At 39.7% G+C, this 20486-nt stretch overlaps 1 protein-coding gene across 1 annotated transcript in view; it reads right to left on the bottom strand.

The window, feature by feature from the left end:
- The window catches only part of KIF26A (kinesin family member 26A), a 79276-nt gene that overhangs the window by 10322 nt on the left and 48468 nt on the right, over positions 1–20486 (bottom strand). Inside the window, exons 5-11 of the mRNA XM_085305611.1 lie at positions 18489–18672; positions 5968–6177; positions 4010–4103; positions 3264–3526; positions 2866–3049; positions 2407–2566; positions 561–723 (exon numbers count right to left, since the gene is read on the bottom strand). Coding sequence (XP_085161737.1) covers positions 561–723; positions 2407–2566; positions 2866–3049; positions 3264–3526; positions 4010–4103; positions 5968–6177; positions 18489–18672 — 1258 coding nt within the window. The remainder of the gene's footprint in view (positions 1–560; positions 724–2406; positions 2567–2865; positions 3050–3263; positions 3527–4009; positions 4104–5967; positions 6178–18488; positions 18673–20486) is intronic.

The following is a 20486-nucleotide window of genomic DNA, read 5'->3' as shown; positions in this document are numbered from 1 at the left end:
TCAGTAAGGAAAAGGTTATTCATATTAATTGAGGCTTATGTATGTAATTAAATGAATGTACATATTATTGACAAAAAAAAATTAGGTATCCAATATACTGTGCTTTGTGTGCAGTATCATAACGACATGTAGTGGAAAAAATGTTACAGTGTGAATTAAAATAACAACGTCATACTACATATATTTTACTGTATCAGGAGTAATATAACAAACACACTTTTACAGACAATTTTCATTAAATATTATACATTGTCTTTCTCTTCATCAGTTTTCTGTTCCTTTCTTACGGGTTTTTAATTAACACAAATTGCAGCTTTTGCGATAGTTYCACATATAAGCAATGAAGGAATACGTGTTTGCAACAAAAAGAAAGGGAATTTCAGGATTAATGATCAAGGGGAGGGATGATGGCTGTGTGCCAAGCCATTTGTCAACTTCTCTCCTGAGCTTTTATGCATTTTGTATCACTTCTTACTGCCGAGAAATCCCACGTTCCCCCACCAAGAGGTTAAGAAAACTCATTTTTAAATGAATTAATTGCAGCTTGTTTGCGCACCAACCTTGGATTTCTTCTTCCTCATTCGGTGGATTCGTGATGCAAGCTGAATAGTTGTGAGAGTTTCTGCATAATTGGCTGGGGAGTCAGAAATATGCGCAATCATGGTTGTTCTGCAGTTGATGTTCCCAAGTGACTCCCTCAACAACATTGTCAACTTGTTGTCCCTGTGTAACAAATGAGAACAATAGGATGGTTTCAAGAAATTACCATCTTTTTTGCAGATTTTTGCACAACAATTGTGCTTTCATTCTCATAGGATATATGCACGTATGGTACATGCAGATAAGAAATATGCTGCTATTATTTGATCACATTTAAAACATCTCTACAGGTAACATACAAAGATGCCATCATTTTGATAATTTATCTGCATGTGTGTAGTTGCAGTATGATAAGTCATTTTATTTGTTACTTAGACAATTCTAAAACAATTTATTTCTAGTTTAGTTACCTCAGGTTTAGCTCATATTATCAAAACAGCAGATGGGTGCTAGATATTTATCTGGGCAGACTCAGCATCTGGACATACAAGCTCTGTGAGCCATATGCAAACAATTTTGATATGAAGAAAAAAGGCAAGTTAACAGAAATGGTGAAAAAAATCTAAACAAATATATCAGAAATATATTATCAGTTCTATCCCAACTAATCTAGTTTCCCTTCTGCTTTCTGACTTTCCTCTCTGAAGGCTTTCCTGGTGACATGAGTCCTCAGCTACGCACAGCAAAACTGAGAAGTCAGTGTGCTTTGTCCTCTGCTGTTCTCCAAGACATCTCTCCAGCAGGGACCCCAAAGTACCCTGGARGCTGCTCCCTCACGCTCTTCTGAGCTGGCCCACACACACAGAAACTGCCACTGTGTCTCTGCTCCCCAAACCAGCTTGGGTRACAAAGGGATCACTCCTGAGGAACTACCCTTCCCTATTCTAACCACCCACCCATCCTTGGCTCCATCAACAAACCTAGCAACTAGCCTGAGAAAAATGTCTATTTTCTGCCTCATACACAAGGACAGGACACCTGTTTGAGATACTGCATTAGACAAATATGTGAAATGACATGATTGATAATGAAGGCATTCTAATGCATCAAGACAAGTAAAAATTAAATTTTTAGTATTGCAGGCCAAGTTCTGGTAGGGGGGTTTACAATGTGGATGTTGTCTTTAGGCTGGACTCTCCACAGGTGTGTTTGGCATAACATTACTTTCAAGCACACTCCCATGAAGCAATACACCTACATGTTCGCTTCTGCTAAACAAATGTTCAAGTGAATAACATAGTCTTCTTTTTTTTTTTAATTGAAAAGATTAATATGTATCTACCACTCAAAAAGCCATACTGCTAAATAGTCCTTTGATGATGATGATACTTCATATAGCTCATTGGTATTTTCTAAAATTTCAACAGAAATTCTAAATTTGGAAAAAGGAGAGAAAATTGAATTAATTTTTTATGAAAATATTCGCTACTTTTGTCCATCTARCTTAGACTGGTCTAAGTTCCAAATTCAGGAGACAGAGCGGAGGGAGGAGAAAAGAAAACATTTTGACAATTTCCCTCTGTTTTTTCAAACATCAGTCTCTCCCCAATACACACACATTTCACCCAAGCTAAGTATATGACAATATCCTAGGATTTTTAGTCAGTTGAGTAAGAATTTCATGTTACTACGGGACCTTAAAAATATACAATATAATCATTAGTGACCTTGAAAGAACACAGATCCCTCTCTAATAAAACTTTCCTTAAGAACTTCCTCTTATAGGAAGAGTACACTGTTGATGCAATTCATTGTTCAGTAACACCAGCCCAGTATTTAAGGTAATGCATGCAATAATTCACTTACTTATATGGCACATGCTTAGCACCATTAATTAAGGCCAAAATTACATTGCCCAGGGCAGAGAGAGACAAACACAGAGAGCCTCCTCCATCCCGGGTCTTGCTCAGCACTTTTTCACAGCTCCCTAGATCAATGAGATGCAAGCGGCTGCGTCCTCCAGACACTAAAACAATAAGAGGAAAAACATTTGTACATCACATGATTGCATGGACCCAAGCCAGACTGAGCATTCAAAATATATTCAAATGAGGAAAATAATGACTGCATCATGGGATAATGCCCAAATTAAATATTAATGGCAGAGAAACCAGATATTAGCCACAGCTACCAAAGTTAAAGGTGACTCTTCACTGGCTTGAGGGTTCACTTCATTTTTCCTTTGTAAGTTTATTGCAAATTATTATTAAGCTAGTTCCAAACCAAGTCATTTAAAAACAAGCAATTTGGGAAGATGATTCATACTTCCTCCTTTGCCACTTTTCTCCATGCGATACTGGTATATGTGAAGAGTGAAGAGCATATGAGAATTCCTCCTATCTTCTTCCTCGCATTCAGGTTTGCTGGTACTTCTGGCAGCAATTGCAGCATCAAGGAAAAAGGCAGCTTTCTCTGCTGTCGGAGCTCTTAGCTCACTTTGGTTTTGGAGCTTGAATATAAACAAGAAAATGACTAATTAGCACAGGGGCTTTTTTTTTTTTTTTTTTCTGAACTGCCTAACTCTCTAGGGCACTAAAAGAAACAAATATGTACACCACGGGAGCAGGGCTTACAAATTAAAAGCAATACATTTTATTTTTTTACTGTCTTAAAAGTTGTTAGAATTGTTGYCAGAAAATCTGTGTTGTGATAATCCATTATACCTGGGTTCCACATATTGGATCTTCTCTCAGATAAACCCCGGGAGACTGGCCATCCTGAAGGCTGCCAGTGGCTACTTCAGCTAACAAATCCTTAAGGTTTTCATCTTTGCCACTGATCTCCACAGCAGATACTCTAATAGAGAAACGAGTCCCAGTTTTTTCTTTACGTTCATTGATTAATTTGAAGAGCCAAGAAATTGCACAGGGGATGATACCAAGGCTTTGTGTGGAACTATCTTTCCCAATCATGGTGTAAGATTTTCCTAGAATGGAAAGACAAAATTGAATTTAATTCACCTTTCATGTACAAGACAGTTTCTCTTCATGCTATCACTACTGCACATTCTATGCAATGACATGTGCTGTACAGATAATAGGAAATAACAGATACAAAAAAGGCAGAGGATTTAATTATTAATCCATTACTATTTATTCAATTCATTTTGCCATTTTTGTAACTCAGACCCACAGCAAATTAAATTTTAAGAACACCTCTGTTCTTTTGATTTTCATCACAATACACCTACATAAGCATGCTCCTGAATAAGCTAATCTGATGTTACATTTTACCTTTTCAAATTAAAACGTACAATCCCTGTGTAGAAATAAACCATGATAAGTTTGCAAAGCTAATTAAAAAGAAATTCTAATCTATTCATATACTCCAGGTTTATTGTTCCAGGAGCTGACAGCATGTAATTACCAGGCTGACATAGTAATTAACTGTAACGAATTTGGGAGCTCACCAAGCTTGACATGACCAAAGCAAAATATGCAACCATCTGCACCATTCACAACAGACTGGATTACTTCTGCTACTGTTCCAGAGCATACCTCCGCCTGAAAGAAAGATTGGAGACAAATAAGTAAAAGAGCATATACTGCTAYGGGTTTTGCTATTTTTCTACATGAAAGGAATGACTGAGTATTTTTGAAGCCCAATACTCTCCCCATGTTTATGGCATCAGTTGTATTATTTTAGTAATTATGCTATCTTAAAAAATAATAAAATCTATAAAAAATATATCCTAAAATAGTTTCAATTCTATTAAACCAATTCTCTTGGAATATTGATTCTAAGACTAATGTAGCAAGCTGAATGCTAGCCAACCAGGCTTTCTGCTGGTGTAATAGCTTAGCCAAGGGTTTTCAGCAACAGCAGCAACTCCATTGAAATTAAGCTTCTCAAGAATGCTCACAGAAATTAAAAAGACATTCATACTTGAGAAAACGCATTAAGATCCTTGAACAGGATTTCACAGTATCGCATTTTCCTTTTCTAGGGGAAACATCATTATTAGTAAAGAGAACTTGCTAAAATACTTGAGTGTACTAAAACCAGTTTATCCATGTCCATGAATATTTCAAATACAATATGATATATTAAGAATGGCACTTGGGTGGGCAGGGGTAAATACATAACTACAGTGAAATGGTAAGGCTCTGTTTGCAGAGAGCAGGTCTTGAGCAACGACACATGCACCGAAGTCGCTGTGCTGGCCAGTATCATTCACACATGCAACAAACAGGCCCCTGGAAAGGTCCATCACGAAAACCTGAAAGAGCCTAGCCCATGCTGCGGTCAAAAACCTAGGGGATGGGTGCCAAAATCAGGACAGCAGCAGACTGCCACAGGCTGCCTTGCAGCCAGGCTGGCAATGGGACCTTCAGTAATTGTAAGAAACAGCTACATCCAGCTCCAGACTAACACTGAGATCAGTGATGGGAATTCCTGCACAAAGACACTGTTCGGCTTTTCCAGCATCTTAAAACCAGGCTCCTGCTGAGCCATGACCAGAGCACAGGTCTGTGAGTGACATTATTCTGCATCTTCAGCGCTGAGCTTAGGCCAAATAGATGTTTTCATGTATCTGATCTGGGAGTCAAAAGGAAAACAAAATAGTAGTAGAAGACTAAAGGATAGGTTTCTGATTTCAGTCTTGTCTTGTTTTCTCAACTTTAATAAACCATTTTCACTTTGAATGTTTTGTGTCTTTTTTTTTTCATCAAATCCTTTTCTTTCAGGCAGTTTAAATCTGTAGTGGCTTTCCATATTCTGCTTAATTTGTTCCCCTTTCTAAAGCTACTATATATTGCACCCACAATTTTGCTTGGAAGAGAATTTCAGGTGTCCAGTAAACACACCCTTCTGCAGGGCAAGAGAAAGACATGCACCATCAGCACCACCATCAAGATAAAAGAATCAGTGAAATACCCAGCAGAAACAAACTGGTAAAGGAAAGTAAAATACAAAAGCTCCCCATCTGTTTCTGTATAGTAATCCCATGGGGTAAGTGGTATCTCTTCTCCTAATAACAGCATTTAGCTTAACTTTAAGCACACACTCATTTCCTGTCGAAAGCAGTGGGGAATGACTTCATTTCAGCGACATCACATGGGTTAAAACTTAACCGAACGGAAAAGTGAATTTCAAATTGGCTGTGTGTCTTTCAAGAGAAAATGCAGGAAGATAATTTACTCAGCAAATCCATCTCCTCAGCTATTACTCCTTAATTTTACATCTCAGCTAAACTGAAAAATGTAAGAATTTACCCACTCATCTATTAATTACTGCGTTTTGTTCCAGGAATTAAGGCAACTCATTCAAAATTCCCCAGAAACAGAACTCTTAATGACAATCAAATGCATGAGACGGCTCAGGTCATGAGAAGGCTCAGGAGGCTTGTGCGAGTTTCTGTAGTACCTGTGAAGCATCCTGGGGGAACACTGCATCAAAGGCAAACATCTTTGGGACAGCAACAACGCCTCTCCTGTGACCTACATTGGAAGGCCCACTTGTAGCTGGATCGTAAAGCGTGATTTGCTTTTTTCGTGGATCTACCTTTAGGAAGGACATGGATTCAGATGTTTCATGTGCTCCTTGAGAGGGACAAATCCTTACCATCACCTTCACCTGCAAGTATTAAGRAGGAAATGACAACTTTAGTTCCCAGCTACAGATAAACACATGCAAGGCATTCCTCCAAAATCCACTCCCCCTCCCACGACATGATCATTTGTAACAACATGTAGGTGTGTCAGAACAACAGTGAGACATAATCAGAGCCAGATTTTCCAGACGGGCTTCCACCCTGGGGTGTGCACTAAACTCACTTTTAAAAGTGTGTTTTTGCCCCTTCAGTTAACTCTGTTCCAGTCTTACCATTTAATTTTCTAAACACTTGAGCTGCAGTTATAATCTTCTGTAGGTGTAATACTGTGCCTAAAGAAAAGGAAACTCTAGTCTCCTACCTTTCATGTACTTAATGTGACTGAATGTACAAACTGTTCCACTCCAAAAATCAGTGTGAGCAACGCAAAGCTTGGAGAGCTAGCATATATTCACACTGAACTAAGTCTGGAAACGTTCAATTCCTTGCTCACATTCTTCCAGCAAGAAGRTGCTTCCCAGGCAGCTGCCATTACACCGTTATCGCTAGGTTCTTCAGTGGTTAGCTGCCAATTTATTGGAAGTCTCAAGAAATGGAGAAAAAAAATTATAAGTTCTGAAGTCTAGTCCTGCACTCACAGAGTATGTTTCTATTGCAGTAGTGCTACTGCTTGTTTCCTACACGTGACATTTTGAGACAGAGAGCTCAGACACATTGGCTGTCATTTCCAGAGCAGCTTACAGGAGCCAAGTGACTGGGTCTCACTGAAGTCCAGTGAGGGCTGTACATCTGCTTCCTCTAACCTCTTGGAAATCAGCCTCTTGTTTTGGAAACTGTGTGAGATACTGCCTCACACCCACTTATGACCATTTCTCSTTACGAAATGCTACCAGGTCAGAACCAACATATTTTATGCACCTGGCACTGACGTAAATGACTATTCCAGGCACAGGGAATCACTTTGCAGTTCAATTCTGTACTGCCTAGCAGATTCAAACTTAGAGAAAAGCAATGCTTTGCCAGAGTGACTCTGTGCCCAGTATGAAACATTTCAGTAACAAGCGTAATGACAGTATTAGGTCCTTAMTCCAGCTACAGGAGCACCATCACAGCAACTGTGATCTTAGGTTTCACCAGTGTTAAGCTAGATGCTAAAGGAAGAGCCTCAAAGGCTGTGATCTGCTACTGCCAGCAGAACTGGAACGATTTACACCCRCGCTCTCCAGAGCACCCATCACAAGCCTCACCTTCTGCAATGCACCTACTGACCGTTACCAAACACACATGCCTCCTTTTAAGGCATTTRCATCTGATTTACAAGTGGAGTGACAGCGAGCAACCCCTCGGCTGCAAATCTGCCAGGTGAATCCCGCAAGCACAGAGCATGCAGCAGCTTGCTGACTTGAGTCAAGCCCTGTTCTAGCACAGAGTTGCATGTTGCATGGGGAAGCTGGGCTGGAAAGCATGGATTTTTGATGAAGAAAGATCCCACTTTTCAGTAACTTGTTGTTGCTGAATTTAACCTTAAATCTCCTAGAACAATTTGACTCCCACTTACTATGTTCCACTAATGTTTTTTGCATTGAAGTGTTGCGCCTTTATTCCACTGTCACAATTTGACTCATTTTGTTTATACAAAACAACATGCTTAGTGGTCAGCACCTCTTTATCGCAAAGTGCGAAGAGGGAAGAGCAGGCCGCCAGGCACTGCCATGAACAGAGACCTGAGCAGGCTGAGTCATCCCGCATGGACACCCTTCCACACCAGGGGACACGATGTGAAATGGTGGATATGGTGGCCTCCTCGGCTGCACCTTTGGGTGCAAGCCAAGCGTGCTGCCCACACAAGGAGGGTTCACAGCAAATGGGCAGGAGCAGCACRACGCACCATGCTGAACCACCCTGCCTGTATCCGCCGGGGATGGTGTGCTATCTGAAGGTCTCATTTACATCCCCAGCTGTTTTGCTTCTCCAAAACCTCCTTTCCTCTGCATGCAGGCATCCCTGCACGGTCACTTGGGGTATGGCTGCGCACCGTCGCAGAAAATACTTTCCAGAAAGTGACCCATGAAAATTTCCCCCCATTTTATCTAAGATAGAGGTTAAGAAACAACCATCTCCTGCAGTAAATGCTACAGGAGGTAGCACCAAATTCCTCCAACCCATTGACTCAAGCACTTTGCTTTCTTTCTCCCTGCAWACTGATATGAATATGAAAATACGGTCTTAGAAAATAAACGAATCTTAAAATAAATGAAACAGCTGCTTCAAAAGCAAAAGTGCATCAGAGGTGATAGGYTCAAGGCTGTTTCCCCATAAAAGCTCCATGAAGACAGCTTTGTGTGGAGTTACCTCAACCTTGACATGCTACCAAGGAACTCAGAAAAACAACCTTCCCCAGGAAAATTAAATAAATAACTAAATATGTATATAGATATATATATACACATGCCCACTTCAGGGTCACTCAATTAAAATGAATGTTTAAAATACATGCTTTTTTTCAAAGCATGTCTCTAAATAGTCCTTTCTTTTCTCTCTCATGCCTATTATTAGATTATAGCAGTCGGAGCTAGTATAAGAGGAAAATTGGTTTGCTCCTGACCTCAACAGTGTGTTACCTCCATCAGCATTGCTCCTGTTAACACAAAGATGGTTTCACCCCCAGAAAAAGCTCATGTGTCAAATCAGCTTTTTGAGTCCATGTCTCTGAAGCTGCAGGACACTAAATGCTCTCCCCATAATGAATCAGATTCTAACTCTTTCCAGGTCATGTTCATTTTTCCAGTGAAAGTGAGTTTTCAAGAGAAATGGGAGGGAGAAGAGAAAAGGGGCTGGAGAGAACTCCTTTTTTAGTGTTTTGTACATAAAAGCTGATTTGCAGCGTAGAGAAACACTGATTTCAAACCTAGTTTCTCTACCAGCTAAATCTGAATCTAAGTGATAATTTAATGTAATTATCCAGACCATTAATGTTTAAAGGCTATCTACTAGAAATTGTAGGGCTATAATAAGTCACTCTTATTCATGATGCTGAGCTGGACACTGACTTCACTTGGAAATAAAGTGGAAATGCCCATGTAAGTATTACAAGAAAGAAAGATTACTCAAATCCTTTTGGAACAGCAAAAACCTAAGTGCAGGCAAATTCCGAGTGCATGCACATGGTTCTGACACACAAAAGATAAGTGCACCTAAACTACACTGATATCAGCTCCTGGTAACACTTTGCAGGTAATGATAAGGACAGGACAGGCAGTGACAGAGAAGGAATGGCAACAAAAAGAGAGACAGAGAGAAGAGRTAAACACAAAAGAAAGGGAAGACCATAAAAATACAGTAGTTCCAGGAAAGTCACCTCAGGCTCAGGACATCTGCACCCTGACCACTTTAGTCTCCTTAAAGGGAGCTGAGATGGCACACTCTTCCTGTGATAGCAATGACCCTTCTTTTTAGAATAGGGATTTTTAGTAAGTCCCTTTATTTCACTTTTCTGTATTTCTTCCCTTAAAACATAACTGTTCTCTTCAATGTCACAGAAAGATGCAGAGTAAGGAAAAGAATTATACTTGGAAGCTTTATAAAGGATATAGGGATTGGTAGATATACATTCATACACACATTGAATATTGGGTGGAGGATAAATTTTAATGAGTGTATTGACAAAGAGGAGAGCTTTGTATCTCAGTTCAATTTCTGCAGATAAAACTAAAAGAAACACAAACATCACCATACATGCACATTATTAATATTTTCTTCAATGCCTAAAGCCATCTTGAACCATGCAAATCACTGAAGTATCTCATTAATTAACTGGATCTGTAATCTTGTGGGTTTTGTACACTGGGGGTTAACATACAACTGCTGAACTTTCCAAATTCCTGCTTCTGCAGGAACCAGGAGGTCAGCGGAATCGCTGAAGGAAATCCTATTAAAATCCAAAGCGTCTGGGAGAAGAAGATGGTAAACGCATCCTGAATATGCCATTAAAAGATAAAGAATTTAATAAATAAATATATAGCATATAATTTGGAAAAGCCTTGGAAAAGGGCAYGAGGTCAGAGGCCCACCTACCCACACAGCAGTGGGTGTAATTTTAATCATAACTGGCAAGGATAGGAGAAAGATTCACAGTAATTGGGGAGTTTTTTCTTTAGGTTTATCTATCTGTCAGTCCACAGTAGAAATCAGAGAAAAGAAAGGTTACAAAAACAAATATCTCCAAGTTACAATTCAGTTTGTTCCAGCCATGGCAGGACAAACCCAGTGGATGAATACTTCTAGCATAAAAAATAAAAACAGAAGTCAAACCACTGTTTTAGGCACACATCAGTGGAGTTCTAAGGTAAACAGACTGACAAAAGGCAGATTTCTGCAAAAAAAAAAGCAACTCCCAGAATCAGAGAGAGAAAACCCCTTTGTATGGAGAACAATGGAAATGGCTAGACTCCAGTTAGTTTTTAAAACATCCAAAGATACCATTTGAGAACGACTGATCTAGAGAGTACCCTCAAATATCCGTAATCTGTGGGAGATAGGCCTGAACCAAAACTAGACCTGGACATCTTTGACCCTTCTGAGGGTAAAATCTAGGTACATGCTTAGCACATACTTAGAACATCGCAAAAACACATCTGAGCTCGTACCAGCCGGTCCTCCTCTTACAGGTCCTTGCTACAGGCTCCCGTTTGGCACTTGCAGGCCACAAGGAGAGACTCGGTGCCCCGTGCGGCTTCAAACTGGCTAGAGGTGAGGAGAACAGGGAAAAGGAGTCACAGCAACCAAAACGATGGGCTTGCTGCAGGATCAGTCAAGATAGTGCAAAACATCAGGAATATAGTGAACTGTCAGAAAGTAGGTTTGGGAAAAGTGAGAGTCAGTCCAAAAAGTCCTGAACCCCAGATTTCTCTCAGGCATGTCTCTGACAGCAGACATGAATGTGAGACTGATGGCCAGAGCCAAGCTAGCAGTTTTATCTAATATAGCCCACGAGTTTTGGATATGCTGAACTGAAGGGAGCTGCAGCAAAGCCACATGTCAACGAACATGAAACTCCACCAAAATCAGTGAGACAAGCATCGTCTCAGAAGAAATCAGGTCCAACGCTGAATTTGTAGAGCAACAAGCCAGTGGATAACAGAGACAACGACACAACCCTACACAATTTTAGCTGACAGATCTAAACAAAGAATTACCCACTGTGAGTCACTGAAAAGGATATTCTGCACTGCAAGATACAAATAGCCAGGAGACTGAGACAGTCAGGACCACATCGATTATTACCATGTAATCAAAAGAGATGGAAGGGCCATCAACACCGAGACCAAAGAGAGGGTAGAAACTGTCTCGCACCTAACACAAAGAACCAGATGATTTGGATTCTGTGCCTAGGACTATCACAGACTGCTAGCCCATTTTTCAGACRACRAACACAAAAACTATTATATATGGGAAAGTTGGTCATTCACCTTTCAGTGGAATGAAGGATGCCAAACACTCTATAGTTTAATTCGGGGCAGACACATAGACASTCCACTAATTCATTAAGTAATGACTAGACTCCATGGCATTTTGAATGCTGAGGAAATTAAGACCTTGACCCAGCCAAATATGTTAGCACAGGCATAACTATAACATATGGTACCTTCTTTGAAATTAATGCATCTGCAGGGCTCATGCATTTCTAGTGATGCTTTGTTAGCATTTGATGCTTATATAGTAGCCAAGCTTAAAATTAAATAGAATGAGAAGAAAAAAACAGGAGACATATTAAAAAAATGTAAAATTTTAAAATACATAAGCTCAAGTCTTTGCTGCTAAAATAAACTCTGACTTTATCTGTCTGTATTTTGGGAAAGTGTTGACACTATACTGGAATCCATTCTAGAAACGCTGGTCATATTCTATGTTACAGTAGTATCATAATCCTTAAATGAACAAGCAATTTGGTCTTTAGCAATAAATGTCATTATATCAAATTTGAATGGACACTAAATATTCCCTGGAAACACACATCCTTGACAGGCATCRCTCAGCCAGGAAGCTAATTTTGTCCAATGTTCACAAAATGGCATATAACAGCAGGTTAATTAAATAACTGTGTTTAGCCATCCACCATTCTGAATTAAGATTTCTCACCAAGAAATTACAAAGAATTCACGTTCAGTTGAATAAAGACTCTTTTCCAATGAAATCACTTATTTTTTCATCTACAGTGTAAATCAAATTACAAAAGTCCTAGTTCAGAGCCAATATTTTTCATGGATTTAATTGTAACTGACAGATATATAACCCTTGCTAAATTGGTTTACTGTGAGTAGTTCTTACAAGCCTTTCATATACTGTCACTACCAATGGATGGCGAATTTATATGCAAAATTGCTATGCTAGTATAGGCCATCTAGGTCCCCTGGGAGAACCTAAAAAAAATCACTTCTGTATTGTACTCTGTTAAAGAAGAATTGATTCTCTATTCTCAGGAGACATAAAGAAAACTGTTTCTTTTTAAAGGCAGAAAGAGAGTAGAAGTTGTGTATTTTTATCCAATTTTTCACATTTTTGTTTAAGCTGTTCAAGGTATTTCAGCAGGCACATAGGAATCTTGRATTTTAGAGGCCTGCATACATGGATGGAAGAGTACTTAGTATGATACATGATTTATATCAGAAATAACACTTTAGTCATTAGGAAACAAGCAGCCATAAAGATGACAAAATTAAGTACCTATTTGTTATCCGTCATCAAACTATYATAAGAACCAGTGAATGGGACATACAACACAGTTAAGAAAACCCTGCAGGATCAGTAAATCATATTAGCAGCATGGTAGCTATGGCTTGGAAAAGAATAAATGAAAGTAAATGTTTAAAACATATAAGTGGAGACTAATATGTATACACCTGTCCARGAAACATATTTGGCAATTCAGGTTCCCTGTAAATGCACCACTTCAGTTGTCTCATATAGAAGGCTTCTGTCATTCTGACATAAAAAATTGACAGGATCTTTGGAAGAGCCAAGCACTTAAAGTTGCTGTTGTAAGTGGTACAGTATTATAAAGCGCACTGAAGAGAATCCTAGAAAAAACATTTTGCATGAAAAAGGCTTCCTACTATGCTAAGAAAAAATAGCAAATTAGAATGCTACACTGCAGCCCTTGTAAAAAGGATGTCTTTTTTAATAACACAATATGATAAATTATCTTAAGTAGCACATTAATGTCAGGAATTGAGCATAATCTAACTTCTTTCCAGTGACAATATTAAATGGCTTTCAGATGTCTTTCCTACTATTCTGACATTAAATTTAATAACACCCAGAGAGACCACAAAAATGATTCAGTTACAAGAATCATACTGCAGTGGATCATTGCCTTTTAAGTAGGATTCAGCAAAATGATTTGGACTCTGRTGTTTTTGGCACTTTCAAGAGAAAGGTATGAAATTTACTATGTAACATTTATCAGTAGTAAGCAAAATTCCTTTCAGAATACAGTTTGCCAATGGTAATGGGATTTTCTTTTGTGCATGAGGGTTTGATAATTGTTGATTACATGAAACAGGCCCCATAGAGATCCTACAGTTCTAAATTTGTTTCAACCTTTCCCTGCTTGGTCTTCCCGAATATTGAAGCCCCCCGCTAGCACCTGTTGGAGTATATAACATTTTACACTCTGTGAAGAAGAGTAAGCAAAGGCTTAATTAGAAATTCCTATCATGGGACAAATCCACATGCTTCTGCTGAAATTCTGCTAAGGGAAAAAACTGTCATTTGTGAAACGTAAAAAGGATTAATGAGACATTTATCTTCCACCTTTCCAGAAAGTACTGAAAACAATGAGAAATTGTAAGTAGAAATTGCAAAAGATGCGTAGATGCTCATTGTTGTAATAAGTGGCTAATAACAAAGGTATTCAATGCCCACAAAAGCCATACAGCTATTTCACGAGCAGAACCGCAGGACATGCATGGGGATGATGTTGTTAAGAACAAGCTCATTAGGTTCAAATCATTGATAACTGAGTTCARCTGCAAGAACCGGCTACTACAGCTTTCTACATTCTTGCTTCCTCCAGCAGTCCTGACTATACGCACTTACCGTCTTTGCTATGGTCACAGAGTTTAATGGAAGTTGGAATTCAAACCTCCTCTCATCCCTGAATGTCTGTGGAGCTCCTAAGTAAAAGTGAGGTCCTACAACCAGTGACAGAACCTGTCAGCCAGGTTCACTGATTCCAATTCTAGTTACTATAGAAACACCTAAGAAAATCCTGATGCTGCGTATGCATATGCTTAATTCAATCTATTCCTTAGATTCAGTTGTTTCTTACCCTAATTCAGAACTACTCTTACACAGGTGTTTAAATTAAAAAACCAATGAAAAGAACGTAACACATGCAGAAGCACTCCACTGAATCTGTGCTTTGGCAACGAGGGAGTTTCCTTGCCAGGGTAAGCAAACAGTCATGGCAGGGCAGCTCTGAAAGCACGRATCAAGTAAGAAAGTTAAAATTCCAGGTGTGGATGTTAAACAGTCTGTTTGGTGAGATCCTTTTTTCCAAATATTCAGGCCTGGGGTCCAGGTCTGGACCAGCAGCAAAATACACACAGCTGCTGCCCCCACCATCCTAGCATCCTCTGCATGCTGGGGTGAAGGATCCAGCCTTCCCTCGCTTAGCMACACAACTGGCTTCCACTTGAGAAGGTCATTTAGAGATGCACACTGTGAGAGGAGGGAAATCCTTGCAAGCTGTAATATGTTTCCTCGGTTCTTCCCCTCCTTTATTAAACTTCTTGAAAGTTATTCTCTCAAAGCAAAAAGGGCAGTAAGGAAAAATACGAGTGACTCCTTCTTTAGCATTGTGAGCCTGAAGAGGAACATACCATACTGCTAGAGACCTCCTACGATAAAGATGCTTATCTTGTTGCCTCCTTAACACTCCATAGAGTTTTCTTCAAAAATTCACTCATGAAAACAAACCTAATGTTGCAGCTAGCATGAAGGCTAATAAAATGGGCTATGATCATGCCTGATTTCCTTGGAGCTTATTGTTTGTATATGCATAGTTAGAGTTGTTTTTATGTGCGTTGCTTCCTTAACATTAACGTTCATCTGCCATTTTATCACCCAATTAACTTCAGCATCATGAGATCCTTCCACAAGTCTTCAGAGTTAGTTTTAGCCTTGGCTGCTCTGGCTATGTTGATTCACTCTTTGTCCAAACCACTTAAGATGACCCTGAACAGCATGGACCTCCGTATGACACCACTGCTAACTTTGGTCCATTGTTAAATCTGACCTTTTGTTTCCTACCAGTTATTAAACCACTAGAGGACACRTGACAGCTTAGGGTTTCTTAAAAAACTTAGGTGAGGTCACTTGTCAAAAGCTTTTTCGAAATTCAAATGCACTCTATGAAGTAGATCAACCTTATTCAAATGCTCACTGACTCTTCCACAGAGCTCTACCATATGCATTCTGCCAATAAAAGCTCTATCACAGATCTCTACCATATCGTACTTACCCACGTGTCTACTAGTTTCAATCTTTATTATTGTTTCAACCACCTTGCCTGGGATGAATGTCAGCCTTACTAGTCCATAATTCCCAGATTCCCTCCACAGCCCATTTTCCCCTCATTTTGGCCCTGAAGTTACATCATATTTTCCACCTTCTATTCCTCTGAGGCTTACAATGTATTGAATATGATCTGAAAGACAACACTGAGCACAGGTTGGGGGGGGGGGGGAAAATAGTAATGAGAAAGCAGCAGTTTCTCACATGTACAGCAGAAAATGGCAAGGAACCAACTCTCCATGTAACAAGTAACCTCACAGGACRAACCAGCAGCAAACTGGGAGGTGAGGAAGGAAAACATTGCCCTAGTAGCTGCTTAATGCATTATAACCATACAGTAATAATAGGGCCAGGCACACTGCTGACCCAGGAACAATCAAAGAAACCACAGAGAGAGCCTCCTACAGCCACAGATGCTGCTGTAGGAGAARCTGATTCCAGAATCCAGCTTGGATTCTGTCCCATAGGTGGACATCATACTTACTATTGGTCAGGCTGCAAGAAGCAGCTGAGGAAGAAGATAGCTAGGAAGAGTCTAAAGTAAAAAGCTGTTAGAAGAGACTCAAGTTAACAAAGGATCTCAGCACTTTCGCAAGCATTTGCTGATTTCTCTCTCAATTGCAATGATACTTAGAGCAGTGATGAAGAAAGGTAATTACCTTATTTGCATCACCATCATAAGGAGATGCTGTCTAAGACTGACCAGCAGAAGCTAGTGAAGGGGGAAAATATGATGGAGAACGTTATCCCACCATGCAATAAATGCTACAAAAGCTACTTAGCACTAGCATTTGCTCAGAAAAGTTGAAACTATGAGTGTTCAGCACTAAAGAACACCTAGAAAGGGTTGACATCTTTCCTTTGACCAAAAGTTGTAATTAGGATAAATGAAATTTCATTTGGGCTGACTCACAATTTTATAAAGCGCTATATTGCTGGAGATTTTAAGGGTAAAAAATGTAATTTAAAAATTTGCAAAGGAGGGATGATTTAACAGAGTCATTTAAGAGGAACTGCACATTTTAAACTGTGAGCGAGAGAAGATGCCTAATTACCTTCTTCTAAGAGTAAGACTAACAGCCAGTGCCATCAACATTTGGACGGTCTAGATCTTAACTCATTGAACCGAGTAGGTGTGATCCTGCTGGCAGAGAGCTATTATCCTCTGCAGCACAGCACACGGGTTTTCCAAACAGTGATCAACATGTATCTAGTGAAAAGCCCACAGCTGGAACCCTGAGCCCAAGCAAATAATATCTTCAACAGTATTTTCAGCTGAGAGCTAAACAAGAGACATTTGAGGGTCCACAGCAGCTTGTCAATCTAAAAATTCTGGAAACCCTTGCTCTCATATGTTAGGCAGGGGACAGATACCACCCACATTGCCAAAATGCTCCATACATCCCATGTTGGAGGAGAAGCTCCTCAGCTGAACAGGTTGGCACAGCCCTGGTCTGTGGGTTGGCTCAAGGTCCTAGTATGCTCTCAGGCATTCTAGTAGAGCTTTTCCCTTTGATTAATTTCTGCTGTGCTTACTAATTAAAAAGATAGGTAGACCACATGATCGCAGACATATAATTTCCTGCCATCTGGGACCATGCACTTGATCTATATTAGACTCTGTTGATCTCTTTGAAGACACCAGACAAACCAGGGCTTTCTATGATGCACAATTTATGCAGGTTGGCTCCACTAACCACCCTGAGAAAGCAGAAAAAAGGCTCAAGTCCCTTGGCTACACACAGGTGTAGGCACAGAAGTGCTGTGAAGTGCTGAGAAGCAGTTCTTTGAGCTGCAGGCACAACGAGATGCAAATACACTTTAAGAGTCTTTTTAAGACCATTCCTTAGTACCACAGTAAGTGAAGAGGCAGACACGACAAATGGTCTCTGCTAAAACATATGCACAGAAAGTGTGTTTCTTATTCAATTCTTCTGCCACCTGAGAATCTCTAAGTCACTGTGCCATGCTTACTGTATTTCACAATATTGCATCCTCCTTTCTAACATACTGGAAAAACAGTGACAGAAACCATATTTTCATCTGTGAGTTCATAAAAATGCAAAGACTGTTTTCTTTTCCATTTAGCACAAATTCACTGTCTTTACAGAATACAAAGTATTCTCTGTAAACAGCATGTCAGTTATAGGTATTTAGGCTGACAATTTCTTTATGTTAATGCTGTGTTGTATGGTTACTGAAAATGCATATTTTAGCTCTTCTATGCACATTAAGTACTTTGATTTTATCTTCAAACACTAATGCCAAGTAACCTATGTAAATAAGTATTCAGCAACATGCCCTCAACATATTCCCTTAACCCACAGGAGACAGACAGCATCAGCAGTTGATGCTGATCACCATCACCAAGATTGAGCCTTCCAGGCAATGCAGAGACTATTTCTGCCTGAGGTGAAGCCCACATATGTGCATTACTTTTGAATGAATGAAGTCAAACGAAAACTTTGCTGCTTACTTCAGTGGCAGGAAGGTCAAAACAGCCTTTGTCAAGACCGTTGCTAGTGGTGTCCACTGGCTTCAGTGAAGCCAAGACTTGTGCAGTGAGTCTACTGTGGGGCTACCAACTCTCGAGTCAACAAACGGGAACAGCTCTCAAGTGCATTCACAGATGTGCCTATCTCTCTATCTTGCAACCACTCCCTTGAGCTTATTCAACTCTGCTTTAGGCTGAAAGTTTCCAGCTCTATTCAAATTAATCTAGAAAACTAATTTAAAAATAATTGAAATCTGAAGTTACCTTTCCAATGCCAGGGTTGTCCTTGATTTTGGACACAGCTCTTAGAAGGCATGGTGGTGCTGGGGGAGGGCAGAGCTGCAGGATGCCACTGAAGTTAGAGCCATAGACGGAGAAGTCATGTGTGTGCGGCAGGGGAGGATGGTATTTCTTTCTCTTGGAAGACAGGTTAAGCTTCTGTGCTGCTCTGTATAAAAGTAATAGCAAGAAAGGACAATGTTACTGAGCGTTAACTGCAATCTGGACCAGCCAAACAGAGATTCATTGTCATCATTGTCTGTTTAACAAATCATTTCATTCTAACCAGATTTCATAAGAACACACCATCAGGATACTATGAGAAGAAAACAGGGGTAAAAAATTACTGGTAAAATATTAAATTAATTTCTCCCCCAACAGAGCTTCAGTTATAATCTAACTTTCCTTTCTTCCCTCAACAGCTTCACAGCTGACTCCTAAAATGCTAATATCTCACAGACATCATGAAAAGCTGAAATAATTCCCTTGTCACTGGCAGGACAAAATGGACTTTGCTGATGATAACATTATGAAAGTGATGTTTTGTATTCTACAAGTTACTCAAGACAGAGGCTGACACTCCAAATCAGCTGAGCTCAAGATACTCTATTGTTGGCTGCACCAAAATCATTAGATAATTTCCTTCCAGACAGATTGCTTTTTCCTCCTCAATTCCATTTTTCCACATTAAAAGGGAAAGCTATTAGAGAGACATGCTTTAATGTTCTAAATGATAATGATCCCGCTTTTGAAATGCAGAATTTCAAAACAGAAAAGATGAAGAAAAAATTAAAACGTGATTATAATTGCAACATTCTTCCCTGTGAATAAAAATAGGCATATAATCAGTGTTTCTGCTATCTTCCAACAGCAACACCAAACAGTATAACAAGAAACAAAAATAGAAACTAAACTCTACATCAAAACCTGTACAGAAAAAATCAGTCTGCAGAGTTAAGCAGAAGAAATACACGTTAGTGAGCATGTGCTGGGGAACCACCAACAACTGGGTGGAAGCAAAATCTCAGCTCTGCTAAAGTCAATGAAAAGTTTTGCCAACTGAATAGGGAAGGTGCACTCTGACCCCAAAGCTGTCAGTAGATAGCCCATGCTCAGATGTGCATTGTAAAAACATCTAACATGCTGTCTTTTAGCATTACTTTGAATGAGTCTTAAGCCACCAAAGACTCAAAGTGTTAAACTGCTAGTGTCCATGACCTGAGACCACAATACTGATACCAACAGGTTTTCTGGGGGCAAAGCACTCTTCTGATCCATGCCTGCAGCACAAAGCTCTGTTGCTTTGGATACATTCATTTATGCGTACAGTCATTTATGTATACATTAGTATATCTGACCACAGAAAGTCTCTTTACACAATGACTACTTTATATTTTTATCATGCCTTTCAGCCCAGGATTGCAAAGTACTTCTCAGTCAGAATGAGCTGCTCTCAGCAGCTGCAAAGTAATTACTGTAGGCAACAGACACATGGGGAAACTAAGGCAGTGCTTTGCTATCACATCTAATTCGGGGTAAATCTAGACCACTAACCTTGCCTTCAATCTAGTAATCAGACAGCCTCAGGCTGAATCAACTCAACAAGCTGATCAGGCAAGAAAACTATCCCTTTGCTTATTTTGGGGGGATGTTAGAAGCAAAAATGAATGCTGAGAGCAGGAGGGCTGCACGGTTTCTTCCAGCAGTAGTGCTTCCTTCATATGAGTTACAGTGTGAAGTACTGGTTGTGTCCCAAGGAGCAAAATGATTTACCTGGGTTGAGGGTACACAGGTAACCGGTACTAGGGGTAAGATTCAGAATACAGATCTCTAAAATTCTTAGTCCTGTGCTCTAAATGACCAAACCTGGACTTTAAACTCCTGAACCTTTCTCCTTCATCAACTTTGAGAGATGTAGATCCCCGTAGGCTTTCTTCTCCCTCTGCAAACACTGCAGTATTTAGAAAAAGACAAAGACTCAAG

Source organism: Rhea americana, unplaced genomic scaffold (genome assembly GCF_003343005.1).
Source record: "Rhea americana isolate MKP2758 unplaced genomic scaffold, rheAme1 scaffold_224, whole genome shotgun sequence".
In the NCBI taxonomy this organism is placed as follows: domain Eukaryota; kingdom Metazoa; phylum Chordata; class Aves; order Rheiformes; family Rheidae; genus Rhea; species Rhea americana.
Note: the sequence above shows the minus strand (reverse complement) of the source record. Positions and strands in the feature narration are given on the sequence as shown.